At 36.9% G+C, this 16,224-nt stretch overlaps 1 protein-coding gene across 1 annotated transcript in view; it reads right to left on the reverse strand.

Moving 5' to 3' along the window:
• Positions 1 to 16,224, reverse strand: part of LOC106883723 (dynein beta chain, ciliary) — a 273,290-nt gene that overhangs the window by 141,118 nt on the left and 115,948 nt on the right. Inside the window, exons 36-40 of the mRNA XM_052974147.1 lie at positions 12,249 to 12,391; positions 9,193 to 9,364; positions 5,348 to 5,533; positions 3,980 to 4,228; positions 1,548 to 1,756 (exon numbers count right to left, since the gene is read on the reverse strand). Coding sequence (XP_052830107.1) covers positions 1,548 to 1,756; positions 3,980 to 4,228; positions 5,348 to 5,533; positions 9,193 to 9,364; positions 12,249 to 12,391 — 959 coding nt within the window. The remainder of the gene's footprint in view (positions 1 to 1,547; positions 1,757 to 3,979; positions 4,229 to 5,347; positions 5,534 to 9,192; positions 9,365 to 12,248; positions 12,392 to 16,224) is intronic.

Here is a 16,224-nt window from a genome sequence, read left to right on the forward strand (position 1 = left end):
TGTATGTATACATAAGTATATATATATACATATATATGCATACATGCATATATATATATTTATATACATATATATGCATACATGCATATATATATATATATATATATATATATATATATACACATATATACATATACATACATACATACATACATACATACATACATAGTGACTCAAAGGGAAGCCACCTCTAGCCGTTTTGAACAAGACAATCTCATAATCACAATTTCAACAGCTGTTCAATCTGGAATTTTGGTGGAACACCAATTTGAGCACTCAGAACGTATATTGTTAAAGTGAATTTTAGTCATGCCGATTAAAACTCCATAGTACCAACACATACACACACACGTATATATACGTATGTATGTGTGTGTGTTTGTGTATGTATATATATATCATCATCATCATTTAACGTCCGCTTTCCATGCTAGCATGGATTATATATACACACACACACACACACACACACACACACACACACATTGTTAATGTCTTGTTTTTTTTATTAGCTCAACCTAAATATGAAGATTTGGTAATTTACAAATGATTAATTCCTATCCTTATCAAATAACTGATTTTTATCTTTACCAGAAAGGTTCTCAGTATCCAAAATGAACATCTCTCCCTCTTAGTAAACCCTCAGCGCAGACAATGCTGTCTTAGTTGTATGGTTAAAGGATTTATTTCTCAACCATATGGTTTTGGATTCTCATCACCCTCTACCTTAGACAAGGCTCTTTTATAATAGCTTTGGAAGGGAAATTTGTATGTATGTGTTTGTGGGTGTGTGCGAGAGCACATGCATGTATCATCATCATCATGTAGCATCCACTTTCCTTGCAGGCATAAATTAGACAGCTTGACAGGAGCTGACAAGTCTGAAGACTGCACTAGGTTCTACTGTCTGCTGCTTTGGCATGGCTTCTACATATAGATGCTCTCCTTAATGCCAGCTATATATGTATTTCTTATATTGTTTTATTTTGTTTCAGTCATTTGACTGCAGCCATGCTGGAGCACCACCTTTAGTTGGACAAATCGACCCCAGGACTTATTCTCTGTAAGCCTAGTACTTATTCTATCAATCTCTTTTGTCAAACCACTAAGTTATGGGGATGTAAACACACCAACATCGGTTGTCAAGCGATGGTGGGGGGACAAACACACACACACACACACACACACACACACACACACATACAACAGGCTTCTTTCAGTTTCTGTCAACCAAATCTACTCACAAAGCTTTGGTCAGCCCGAGGCTATAGAAGACACTTGCCCAAGGTGCCACACAGTGGGATTGAACCCGGAACCATGTGGTTGGTAAGCGAGCTACTTACCACACAGCCACTCTATTTTGGCATATATGCATATGAAAACTATAAACATCAATCCTCTGTAATGTTTGCTCTCCCCAACTTGCACAGATGCTCCCTTGTTATGAATGCAATAAACCACTCACTCACAGACACAATAGTGCTCCGTAATGAAATCCACTATTCTTCATAAAATAATTAAAACAAAATATTTTAGGTAAACTTTACCTAACAAAATGCTGCCACATGTTTGGCAATGAGGAATTCTTGAAATCTGACTGGTTTGTATCATTTTTCAGAGAACTGGCAATATTATCTTGCTGTTCCTGAGAAAATAAGTAATCCAGGTTCCCATTAACAATGTACTCCAAAAGTAATTCAAGAATTTCTTCATTGCAGATATCTTTGTCTTTTACTAAAAGGAAAATTTTCTTGTTCTGAAATATAAATAATAAACACGCATATAAAATATAGTAATGGGACCTAAGCAGGGTAGAAAAATATGGGACAGAGATATAAAAATAATGCAGGTCCAATACAAATACAAGCTTGGCATTAATAAAATGCTGTAATTTGATAAGGGTTTCAAAGAATATCATATTTCATTGTCTGTCATATGGGTTAATAAGGAATGCATTCAGACATTAGGTAAAGGGTGCCCATTTTAAAGAATATATTACTGTACTCAAGAAGACCTGCTCACTACAACAGTATTGAAATCCTAAAACCAAGGTACCATTTAAAAAGCATTGGTGTGGGTGCCACTTAAAAAGCACTGAGTACACTTTCTGGAATGGTTGGCATTAGTTATAGAACCAAACCAAATCAGACCATGGAACCTAGTGCAAGCCTTGGCCATACCAGCTCCTGTCAAGCCGTCCAACCTATGTCAGTATAGAAAACAGACATTAAATGGAGATATTGACGATGATGATGATGATGATATCTCCACCCAATGCTTATACAACCAGCAATATTTGGGAGTCATGGTATGAAAGCACAAAAGTTGCATGTGTCAAGACCCCGAAGTAAGTCCAAGAGGGAACAGATAGGACCCTATGGAAGATGTGCCTGAGGATTCTACATCCATGAACCTTCCAGGAATAGGGGGCAAAGAAGATGAATGGATGGATATAAGAATATCTAAGCATATAGTAAATGTGTGATAACTTATAACCGGCCCCTTTTCAGTTACGACAATGAGTGTTCCAGTTGGTCTGATCAATGGAATAGCCAACTCATGAAATTAACATGCAAGTAGCTGAGCCTCACAGACATGTGCACCCTTAACATAGTTCTCAAGCAGATTCAGCATGACACAGAATGTTACAAGGCTGGCCCTTTGAAATACAGGTACTACTCATTTTTGCCAGCTGAGTTGTCAGGAGCAACACGAAATGAAGTGCCTTGCTCAAGGATTCAACGCGCTACTGGGAATCGAACTTATGACCTTAAGATAATGAACCACATACCCTAACAACTATGGTATATCCATGAAGTATATGAAGTAAGCTATAATGTATAGCTTGTGGTATGTAACATAAACACATTGTTGTGAGCTGACCGATTGGTTAGAGTGCTGTAAAAAATGCCTTGAGGTATTCATTCCAGCTCTAATAATTGGCACAAAGTCACTCAATAACTGTTATGAGAGAATCCTGAACACCCCCAGGTGGACTAACCAATTACAATAAATAAGAACTGAGTGAACTGTCAGAGGGTAGCCAACGGTGTTAATTTGACTGTGCTGGTTAACCATGTTAGTTCGACATGTGTTGGTTTAACATTCAGTAAATGAACAATGGCTGCTGTATATCGTACCTACATTCCAGTAGTATGGAGTGCATTCTGTGTTAATATATATTTCTGTGATAGGTTATTTTTAGATAACCACAACCAACTATTTATTTGTGTAATACCATTTTACACCAGACATGTATATCCATGTCATAACAATAATGCACTCCAACCTCTGGCTCACAAATGCACTCTCTCTCCTATCCATGTTTTTACCCTCACTACAATAACTTCTGCAGCTGCTGCTGTTGCTCTCAAGTTGTTACCACTTAGGACATTCCCTCACTGTTATCATCCATGTTGCATCCATGCCACCTAATCCACCCCAATCTATACACTAACCAATAAGCACAATCCTTCATTCACAGTATATTAACCCACTGAAATTTTATTTCCTGCATATTTACCTCTGCAACTATCAAGTTGCAATTATGCAACATGTCTTGAAAAGCCTTCAAAGGCTATGTGCACAACCCCACTTTTTTTACATGAGCAATCCAAATAAACACATACACACACATGCATATGCATACACTCACATACATACACTCACACATAATGCCCAGACATCACAAAGAAATAAATAATGGCTTCAAATTATGGCCCATGGACATCAATTTCGCAGGAGGATCAAGTTGATTACATTGACCCCAGTGTTCAACTGGTACTTATTTTATTGACCATGAAAGGATTAAAAGGCAAAGTCAACCTCAGCAGAATTTGAACTTAGCACATGAAGATAGACAAAATGCCACTAAGCATTTTTGCCTGGCTTGCTAATGATTCTGTCAGCGCACTGCCTTTCCACAAAGAAATAAATAACAACAAATTAGCCCCTGCCAAATATTTGTAAACTGGCTTACCTTCAATCCAGCCTGCTGACAAATATTGATCAGCTGATTCCGCAAGAAGAGAGATTGTTGAAAACAATTCATGTTTGCTGAGCACTTCTGAAGGTGTAAAGGTGTCCAGTCAGTGAGAAAGGCTGATAAATACAAAACATCATAAAAGCTGCCAGAAAGACCTTCTGTCACAACAGTCATATGAGCTGGACACTTGGCAGTACAACAGGAAAGTATTCTGGAAACTCGACATATCAGCTCAAGATTTACCTGTCAAAGAAGATGAAACCGATACATATTACTAACAAATTATAGGCTAGTTCTATAACAGTGGTTCTCAGTCAGAATCCTTATAAGATTTTTGGGAGTTCACGCAGCAAAATAGTAAATTGCAGATTCTGAAAATATTTTGATTAGAAATGTTTATTAGCATGTATTGGAAGAAACAGCTAGGTTTCTTTCTCTAACATTTTACATAGTTCACCTTATGCAAGTAAATGTGCTGAAATAAAATAGGAATTGTGAAAGAAGTTTCTATAAAACTAGTTTTTAAACATCGAATGGCTATGTGGGTCCACCAGAATAAAACAGTAGTGAAAAGGGTCCATAGACAAAAGATGGTTGAGAACCCTATTCGATAACATCCATATCTATATCATACCAAATACATTAATCCTCTGAACGTGGAAAGCGGATGCATTAAAATAAGCAGCAATTTCAGTCTTTCACTTGAGTAGGCCATGGAGGGATTTGGACATATGTTCTTATGTTCTAAAAGTCTCACTGGTTCATTACTCTGAATTAGTATTTTTTTTTTTTTTTTGACCTCAGAAGAAATTAAGGCAAAGTTGACCTCAGTGAAATTTGAATTCAAAGCATAGAGTTGAAATATTTACCACAAAGCATTCGGTGGGAATTGAACCCTGATGCAGAGAGCTGGGATAAATGCTGTGAGGTATTCTATCCCATGCTCTGAGAGAGTGAAAAAGAGAGGGGAAGGGAGGAAAAGAAGTGTGAGAGTGAGAGAGAGAGAAACAGACAGACAGAGATGTCAGTGGGTAGATGTATGGGTGGATGGATTGATAGATGAATAGATAGACTCAGTTAGGTGATAATGATAGGCAGACAGATAGGTAGGTAGCAGACTGACAGACAAACAGATAAATAAATAAATAAACAGGGATGCAGGTAGGTCAGTAGGTAGACTGATGGTTAGATAGATTTGATCAGATGGTAATGATAGATAGACAGACAGATAGGGATAGACAAATAGGAGGAAATATCAAGGAAATAACATAATGGTTGCTGAAATGCCAGCTACCAAGCTATAAGAAGTAAAATTTTAAAAATACAGGAACTAAAAATTCCAACAAATAAAAATAAACTTACATTGTAAAGTGGAAGTTGCAGAGGTTGGTTAGATTTACTATACTCAGAAGCAGTCTTGGATAATAAGTGATGTATAGTGGAATAGTCATTTACAATTTGATATTTCTTGTCAGCTCCAACTTTACCATTGTCACTTTCAAAGAGATTACTGAAGACTAAACCTTCAGTTATTACCGGAAGTTCACACTGTAGACCAAAAATTAAATAAATAAATAATAACAGGAAATAATATGATGGATGTTAAAAAATATTATCTGTTATAGAAATATCATGTTTGTATATATGTATATGTGTGTTTGTATGTAATGTAGGTGTGAAGGTATGTGGCTGAGTGGTTAGGATATTTGGCTCATGACCTTAAGATCATGAGTTCAATTCCCAGCAGCGTGTTCTGTCGTTGAGCAAGACACTTTATTTCACATTGCTCCAGTTCACTCAACTGGCAAAAAGTGAGTTGTACCTGTAATTCAAAAAGCCAGCCTTGTCACATTCTGTGTCAAGCTGATTCTCCTTGTGAACTATGCTAAAGGTACACATGTCTGTGGAGTGCTCAACCACAGACAGACAAAAAGATAGACAGTAGTCAGACAGGTAATTAGGTATGTAAGTAGTTAAGTTGATAAGCAAATAAGGAAGATATGTATGTAGGTATGTGTGTATGTATGTATACGGTAGGAAGGTAGGTAAAATGGTGATATGTATTCTTAGACATGTATGTAACTTTAAAGATCAGCTGCCAGTAAAACTGTTTCACATACATATATGCACATACATACACATCTATAGAAGCATATACAAACTCTTATATAATCACAAATGTATAATTTCTTTGCTCAATTTTTCTTGTTACTGAGAATTATATAATTCTACAAATTAAGCCATTATCATAAAGTAATTTAGAAATATGTCTGCAGGAGAAACATGAGATTTCAGTAGTATTATAGCTTTAAAGACTATAATAGGTAGGTAAGTAGATTAATATTAATGAGTATTAATTATTCAGTGAAATTAATCAGTCTAAGCAGTATAATTGACAAACAATTTCATTAATGACTGTCTTGAATGTAAGACGATGTTGTATGGTGAAGAAATTTGCTTGCATTCAAGCAGTTCCAGGTTTTTAGTGTGGGCAAGAATCTTCTCACATAACCCTGGTTCAAGCAAAATGTTTCCAGTAAAATTGGATTGATAGAAACTGTGCAGAATTTTGTGAGAATGAACCTGCTCTTGGGTTGTTGGCTTAGTCCATCATTACTTTGTTTAATACCAGCATCTGTGCCTTGTGTACCTTTAGCAGAGTTCACTCTGTTTCATATATTCAGACCTTGTTTCTAGTCTGCATATATCTTGATGTGTTTTCTCATCACCCAACTAATTTTGGTGACCCTTCTTCAATGGACATATGTGTTACTCTTCCTCATCTGAGACATACTTCCCAACCACATGGTTTCAGGTTCAGTTCCACTGCATTGTATCTTAGGCAAGTGTCTTCTACTATAGCTTCAAACCAACCAAACTGTTTTGACTGAATTTGGCTGACAGAAATTGAAAGAAGCCCGTTGTGTGTGTGTGTGTGTGTGTGTGTGTGTGTGTGTGTGTGTGTGTGTGTGTGTGTGTGTGTGTGTGTGTGTGTGTGTGTGTGTGTGTGTGTGTGTGTGTGCGTCTGTGTTTTTCCTCCTACCATCACTTGACTACTGGTTTTGGTGTGTTTATATCCTTGTAAATGAGTGCATCAGCAAAAGAGACCATTAGAATAACTGTCAGGTTTAAAAAACAAAACAAGTACTGGGGTCAATTCATTTCACTAAAAGTTCAAGGCAGTGCCCCAGCATGGCCACAGTCTACTGACTGAGGCAAAGTGGAAGGAAAAACAAAAGATAATTCAATTTCTTTCCTACTTTTAGTGATGACAAGATTTTTTTCTTCTTTTATTTTGGATGAAATCAAAAAGGGAACTGTTTCCTACATGGCTATCTGACATCTCCACTTGTCACTAACAACAGCAAACAAGAGAGTCTCTTATGTGATCACTCAAGTTGCTAGATACAGCAATCAAAGCTCCTTCAAACTACACTCTACTACCTTAAAAAAAACACATTGGATAATGCAATTTTCAATTCTGTGTCATCATCATCATCTTTTAACATGCATTTTCCATACTGGATTGGATGGTTTGACAGGAGCTAGCCAGCCAGAGAGCTCCCCAGGTTCCATTTGTCTGTTTTGGTACAGTTTCTACGGCTGGATGCCCTTCCTAACACCAACCACTTTACAGGGTGAGTTGGGTGTTTATATGTGCTACCACTATGGGTGCACTTGTGTGGCACCAGCACAAGTGCATTTTAGGTGGTGCTGGCACCTGCAGGACAAAGACTTCTCAGATGAAAGAGGAAGTTGGGGCATGGCCATTAAGGATATTCTCAATAAAAAGATGGAGTGATCACATATGGAATGCCTTTGATCATAGGTTTGTTCTATCAGGGCTGACCTGGTGTTAAAGAACATCAACAGAAGCAACCCTATGTTTATACAGAAAAACAAATATAATATAGCAATTACATCATGGAAGTATCATTATAACCATTCTTTTATCTTTAACTTTTGCTTGTTTCAGCCATTAGACTGTGGACATGCTGGAGCACCACCTCAAAGGATTTTTGTTGAATGAATTGACCTCAGTACTTCTTTTCTGTTTTTTTTTTTTTAAGCCTGTTACTTATTCTATCAGTTCTGAATCACTAACTTATGGGGACATAGACACACCAACACTGGTTATCAAGCAGTGGTGGGGGGCAAACATTGACGCAAAGGCACACACATACACACACACACACACACATACATATATATATATATATATATATATATATATATATATAGGAGGGGCTTCCTTCAGTTTCCATCTACCAAATTCACTCAGAAGGCTTTGGTCGGTTATAGTAGAAGGCACTTACCCAGGATGTCACACAGTGAGATGGAACTTGGAACCATGTGGTTGGGAAACAAACTTCTTACAACACAGTCACACCTAAAACACATATTTAAATTCAATTTTTATTTCTATAGTAAGATGGACACCAGCTTGGCTGTATGGTTAAGAAGCATGCTTTGCAATCACATGGTTTTGGTTCAATTGCACGGCATGGCACCTTGGGCAAATGTCTGCTGTTACAGCCCTGGGCTGATCAATGCCTTGTGAATGAATTTGGTAGATAGAAACTGCATGGGAGCTCATCAAATATATGTTTTTGTGTGTGTATGTGTGTGCGCATTTGTCGTCACCACCACCACCACCATTGTGTGACAACTGGTGTTGGCTTGTTTACATCCGTGTAACTTAGTATTTTGGCAAAAGAGATGATAGAATAAGTTCCAGACTAAAAAATATATACAGGGTACATTTGTCCAACTAAAATCTTCGAGGTATTGCCCCAGCATAGCCATAGTCCAATGACTGAAACAGCTAAAAGATGAAAGATAAGATGTCTTTTTAAATAGGTAAAATATTTCTTCATCCCTGATGTAACTGCTTCAGTTTCAACAGACAAGGCAGAAAGCTAGCAGAAACATTATCACATCAGGGGTATTTCGTCCGTCTTAGAGGTATTTTGTCTGCCTTTATGTTCTGAGTTCAAATTCCGCTGAGGTCAACTTTGCCTTTCATCCTTTCAGGGTCGATAAATGAAGTACCAGTTGTGTACTGGGGTCAATCTAATCGACTGGGTCCCTCTCCCCAAAAATTTTGGGCCTTGTGCCTAGAGTGGAAAAGAAGATACAGCCAGAGATTAAGCTCTATCGTATGATATAAAATTCAAGAAAGTAAAACAAAATGACTTTAAATTTACTTGTATTCCGTGGGTTAAGTATTTCCTGATGGAGTTGTGCACAGTTTCCAGATATCTTTCAAAGTCAACAGAAGTGGACATTTTGCGACCAAACTGCCAGTAGCACTCATTATACCAGAGACGAAGAATAATATCAAACTGACTTGCAGACGAAATTGATAAGCAGAGGTTGCTGAATGAGAAAGTAAAAAAGTAAAAAAGAAACTTTTCAGTTATCGATTATACTTGGTTTTCAACTCAATATATATATGGAGTGGCTGTGTGGTAAGTAGCTTGTTTACCAACTACATGGTTCCAGGTTTTGTCCCACTGCATGGCACCTTGGGCAAGTGTCTTCTACTATAGCCACGGGCCAACCAAAGCCTTGTAAGTGGATTTGGTAGGCAGAAACTGAAAGAAACCTGTTGCTTGTATATATATATATATGCATACATATATATGTGTGTGTGTGTGTGTTTGTGTGTTTGTGTTTGTCCCCCCACCATCATGTTTATGTTCCCATAACTTAGTGGTTTGGCAAAAAGAAACCAATAAAATCAGTACTCGGCTTGCAAAGAATAAGTCCTGGGGTCGATTTGTTTGATTAAAGGCGGTGCTCCAGCAAGGCCACAGTCAAATGACTGAAACAAGTAAAAGAATAAAAGAATATATATATATGTATGTATGTATGTGTATGTGTGTGTGTATCACAGTATCAATAAGACTATTAGATGTTGTTATACATCACTAGTCACACTGCGCTTCACATTGTTTCAGCCTTTGAATGTTGTCACCCCACTGGCTAGGCAACCAAGTCAATATCCCACCTGATCAGAAGGCTATTCCATTTACAGCTGAGTGAATTGGAGCAAAGTGAAATGAAGTGTTTTGCTCAAGAACACAATAAGCCACCTGGTCAGGGAATTGAACCCACAACTTAGAGGAAACATGAGCAATACCTCAACCACTACGCCACGTACCTCTGTGTGTATATGTGTGTGTGCATGCATGGTTGTGCATGCGTCTGTGGGTGTATTTGTGTGTGTCCTTGTCTTAACATCTCATGATGATTGTAAATGAGCAACACTATTACACAAGTGACTTTGTTCATTTCCTGTTTTCAGGGAAATATTATCTTACTTGGAAACAGAAGGTTTGTGACAGGAAGGGCATCCAGCTGTAGAAAATCTACCTTAACAAATTCCACCTGATTCGTACTTGTGTGGAAAGGTGGATATTTGATGATGATCACAATGATGATGAAGATGGATTTGTCATTTATTCTACAACTGAACCACTGACACAAATTTATTGGTATATCATAGGTGTCAGTGCCTAGGCTGCAAGAGTTCAGTGAAAATTTCTGACATTTCATAGAAGGAATTACTATTAAAAAACAAATGAAATAGGACTGAATATTTTTTTGCATGCTTTGAAATGTTTGACATAATTCCATGATGATGCAATAGCTTCAGTTTTACACAATTTCAATCATTTTCCAAACATGAAATTCTTAAATATTCTCTTCACTCTGACTTCATACATCCGAAGATGTGGGAGCATTCCATGCTACCTACAAAACTATATTTAAAGTGGAATTTAGTCAACTTCACACACACACACGTTAATCAATTTGCATACCTTGAAAGTGTGCTCTCCACCAAATGCAATTCTGAGCAAGATGTGGAATGAAGAATCAGTTTGGCTTGCTCAGCTTTTGGTAAACTAACTACATACTTGTGGAACTTGGTCTTTGTATCATCATGATGTAAAAAAACTTGAACGTTTTCATCAAGTGAAACTTTTCTCTCTCTTGAACATCAAGTGGTTTGACTATGTCTCCATTAATTTCATGATGGAAAGGGCTAATAGCCAGAGTATCAAATTCCTAATCATCAAATATTGTCTTTGATGGGCTGGTCATGAACAATTTCCTCATCAAATCCTCTTCAGCAAACTGGTAACTGGGAATGGACAAAGAGGAGCTCCTCTTTGACACTGTAAAAATCAGCTAAAGTCAACTCTAAAGCAGACCAACTTCAACCCCTGGCTTTTCAGATGACCATAACCAACTGTCCCAACTACCAATAAAACATAAACAATAACATAATATTGTTTGAAAGAGAAAGAATAAAAAAAGACGGGAGACAACGGTAACAGAAGACCAGACAGCAGCAAGCACTTCCAACTCTGACTCTCACATGTGGCCAATGCGATCACCTTATCTGTCCTACATGAGGATTAGCCTTATTAGCTATATTAACCACCAGCATTGATTGTCCAAATATTCATCCAGAAAGAGAAGTCAATTCTTGGATTCAAGGGACAAGCTGATGATATACATACATACATATATATATTGAGAGAGAGAGAGAGAGAGAGAAGTAGACAGAGTCTTGGTGACACAAACAGTAAAAATGGAACTCTATATACAAAGAAGACCAGATGCATTTATATGCATTTACTCTTGTATTCTTTTACTTGTTTCAGTCATTTGACTGTGGCCATGCTGGAGCACTGCCTTGAAGGGTTTTAGTCGAAGAAATCGTCCCCAGGACTTACTTTTTAAAAAAGCCTATTACTTATTCTGTCAGTCTCTTTGCTGAACCGCTAAGTTGCAGGGATGTAAATACATCAACACTGGTTGTCAAGCAGTGATGGTGGGGACAAACACAGGCACTTCTTTCAGTTCTCATCTACCAAATCCACTCACAAAGCTTTGGTTGGGCCAAGACTATAGTAGAAGATACTTGCCCAGGGTGCCATGCAGTGAGACTGAACCTGGAACCATGTGGTTGGGAAGCAAAGCTTCTTACCACACAGACATGCCTGACCAATATTTCTTTATTATTTAGTTGTAAAGCTACATAAGTGACACTGGTGCCAAGAGTTACTTCTTTGGTTTTACAGTTAATAAATGAATAAATGTATATGCATATGTATTTGTGTGTGTGTGTGTGAAAGAGAGAGAGTGTGTATGTGTGTGTGTGCATGCACATGTGTGTGTGCATGTATGTATGCTTATGCATGTATAAATATTTAATTAATAAGCATTAAAAATTATTTGAGAAACTAACCTAAATAAAGATTTCAATCCATTTACACTAAAAATATAGTGTTGTCTTCCTGGGGTTGATAGAAACATTGATTTCAATTTGGTGTAAATGTCAATGGTACATGCTCCAAGGGTCTGAAGAAAGGTGTAGAATTTGGCGCCATTCTGTGGAAACAGAAAGAAAATAATGAAATTATCATTTTAAAATTAGGAAATAATTTTAATTAAAATTTTTCCATTATAAGCCACAGAAAATAGTCCATTGTGGAATGTTTTTATATAGAAGCCAATAGTTTCAAATTTGTCATTTGATATCATTTATTTATCACAGTCAGTGAAATGTGGCCATATAGGTGTACCTCCTTAAAGGTATTTTAGTCAAATGATTTGACCCCTGTACTACTTTTATTTTTATCTTAGGCCTGGTACTTATTTTATTGTTCTCTTTCATCAAACTGCTAAGTTATGAGGACATAAACCAATGCCTGTTGTCAAATAAGGGCAGGAGACAGGCACAAATACTCACATACATACATTCATACATACATACATAAAGAGAATGCAAATCCTTAATTCATATGCTACAAAAGATGATGAAAGCTGGTATTATAAAAATCTGTAAAACCTTCTTAAGATTTAAAGGATGATGGCTAAGACAAGATATTTTCCTTCACAACCTTGCAACCAAGTAGGTGGTGGCCAGTCAAAATTTACACTAAAATTAAAAAGAGAAGACCATATATACATTACATGCATACAATAGGCTTCTTTCAGTTTTCGTCTACCAAATCCACTCACAAGGCTTTGTTTGGTCAAGGCCTATAGTAGAAACACTTAACATATGTGTCACACAGTGGGACTGAACTGGGAATCATGTGGTTAGGAAGCAAACTTCTTACCATACAGTCACACCTGTGTCTGGTCTAACAAAATGATAAAATTTGTTAATAGCTAGCTCAGATATATTTTTGTATAGCATTCATGTTTAATTTTAAAATCCTTTAGCTAGGAAGAACCAAAGTACACAAGACCCTTTACAGGGCCTCTAGACTAGTACTTTATTTATCAATCCAGGAAAAATGATAGGTAATGCTGACTTTGGCAGCCAGAGTAAACACCACAAGGTATTTCATTTGATGCTCTACCAACTCAGCCAATATGCCACCATTGTTTGTAAGACATCTTTTATCAGGCATGGATGTGTGGTTAAGAAGCTCACTTTGCAGCCACATGGTTTTGAGTTCAGTCTCACTGCATGTCACCATTCTGTTAGTCTTGCACTTTGAGCCTGGACTGACCAATGCATTGTGAGTGAATTTGGAAGACAGAAACTGTGGAAGGCGGCGAGCTGGCAGAAACATTAGCATGCCGGGCGAAATGCTTAGCAGTATTTCATCTGCCGCTATGTTCTGAGTTCAAATTCTGCCGAGGTCGACTTTGCCTTTCATCCTTTCGGGGTCCATTAAATAAGTACCAGTTACATACTGGGTCGATATAATTGACTTAATCCCTTTGTCTGTCCTTGTTTGTCCCCTCTGTGTGTAGCCCCTTGCGGGCAGTAAAGAAATAAGAAACTATGGAAGCATATTGTTTATATGTGTGTGTCAGTGTGTTTGTCTTAGTCTCCTCTTCACTACATGAGAACTGGTGTAGGTTTGTTTATGTCCCTGTATTTTAGTAATTCTAGTAAAAAACGTCAATAGAATAAGTACCAGACTTTAAAAAAAGATAAATACTGGAGTCAATTTGTTTGACTCAACCATTCAAGGCAGTGCCTCAGCATGGCCACATCCAATGGCTAAAACAAGTAAAAACAAAAGGAAAAACAAACTATATTATATGACAGGCAGATTATTTAATTATTACTTCTTATTTTTTTCAAAATTTAAAAATGTTGATCATAGGCTCAGGTGTGGCTGTGTGGTAAGAAGTCTACTTCCTAATCACATGGTTCCAGGTTCAGTCCCACTGCATGATACCTTGGGCAAGTGTCTTCTATTAATACTATATCCTCAGGCTGACCAAAGCCTTGTGAGAAGATTTGGTAGGCGAAAACTGAAAGAAACCCATCATGTATGTATATATCTATCTGTGTGTGTGTGTGTGTTTGTCCCTCACCACCACTTGACAAGTGGTATTAGTGTGTTTACATTCCCATACATTAGCAGTTCAGCAGAAGAGATCAATAAAATAAGTACCAGGCCTTAAAATAATAAGCACTGAGGTGGACTCATTTAACAAAATGTTTTTCAATACATTGCTCCAGGATGGCCACAGTCTAATGTCTGAAACAAGTAAAAGATAAGAGATAGGATTTTCTTGATTATCTAAAAATCAAAACAAAAATCTTTTGCCAGTTTTCTACAAAAGATTAATATAATTGAAAGCATAAACTATTTGCAATAATGAAAAAATAGAAGTAGAAAATTGAAAGTTTTCCAATGAAGATAATTAATTCTGCTTCTTATGCTATGATATGTTTTGTACTTACTCTTTTACTCATTTCAGTCATTTGACTGTGGCCATGCTGGAGCACCACCTTTAGTCGAGCAAATTGACCCTAGGACTCATTCTTTGTAAGCCTAGTACTTATTCTATTGGTCTCTTTTGCTGAACTGCTAAGTTACAGGGACATAAACACACCAGCATTGGTTGTCAAGCAATGCTAGGGGGACAAACACAGACACACAAACATACACATACATATATATATATACATATATACGACGGGCTTGTTTCAGTTTCCGTCTACCAAATCCCCTCACAAGGCTTTGGTCGGCCCAAGGCTATAGTAGAAAACACTTGCCCAAGGTGCCACGCAGTGGGACTGAACTCCGAACCATGTGATTGGGAAGCAAGCTACTTACCACACAGCCACTCCTGCGCCTATATATGTATGTGCGTATGTATGTATTACATAAAGAATAACTTGTTGAGCATCAGATAAAATACCCTGTACTATTTAGTCATTGCTCTTTACATATCTACGTTCAAATCCCAACTTTATCTCAACTTTGCCTCTCATAAACTCAGGACCAATAAAAATAAGTACTAGTAAAATATTGAAACCAATTTAATTATTTCTACGAAGTTGTTAGCTTTGCACCCATGTCCATAAATTATTATTTCTTGCCTAAGAAAGATGATGAGCTGGCTGAACCATTAGCACATCAGACAAAAGGCTTAGCCAACATTGCCTCTGGCTCTTTAAATTCTGAGTTCAAATTTCACCATGGTTGACTTTGCTTTTTATCCTTTTGGGGATAAAATAAATATCAGTCGAGTACTGGGGTTGACTTATGTCTCCCCTTAAAATTGCTAGCCTTGTGCCAAAATTAGAAAGAAATATTTCCTGCTAAAGAGCAGCAGAATGGTAAAAACAGTAATACATTATATTCCTTAATATATGGCCTTTCATCTCAAATTCAACCAAGTTTTAATTCCATCCCTCCAATGTTGATAAAATAATTACCAGTCATATACTTGGGTTAATTTAAGCAACAATTATGATTGCTTAAAACCTTTAGGGTATTGTATCAATATCAGAAATCACCAGTTCTAAGGAGGCAAGCTGGCAGAATCGTTAACGCATCAGACAACAGGCTTAATAACATTTCTTCTAGCTCTTTACATTTTGAGCTCAAATCTTGCTAATGTCACCTTTGCCTTTCATTCTTTTGAAGTCAATAAAATATGCATCAGTTGAACTCAGTGGGTGATGTAATCAACTTACCCTTTCCCCAAAATTTCAGGCCTTGTACCAAAACAATTATTTTTTACTAGTTATGGGGATTTTTAATTTTATTTTAGTGACTTTGATAAAAATATATCTCAAAAGTTTTAGTGAATATTTAAACAAAATCTGAGTTATCTCTAGTTTGTCTTTAGTATGTCTTTATATTAAATATATTGTTTTCATGTTTCCTTTTTAGAAATTTGTAGAAAAGTGTAATTAAAGAAAGATCATATATATATATATATATATATATATATATATA

This window comes from Octopus bimaculoides, chromosome 17, assembly GCF_001194135.2.
Source record: "Octopus bimaculoides isolate UCB-OBI-ISO-001 chromosome 17, ASM119413v2, whole genome shotgun sequence".
Taxonomy (NCBI): Eukaryota; Metazoa; Mollusca; class Cephalopoda; order Octopoda; family Octopodidae; genus Octopus; species Octopus bimaculoides.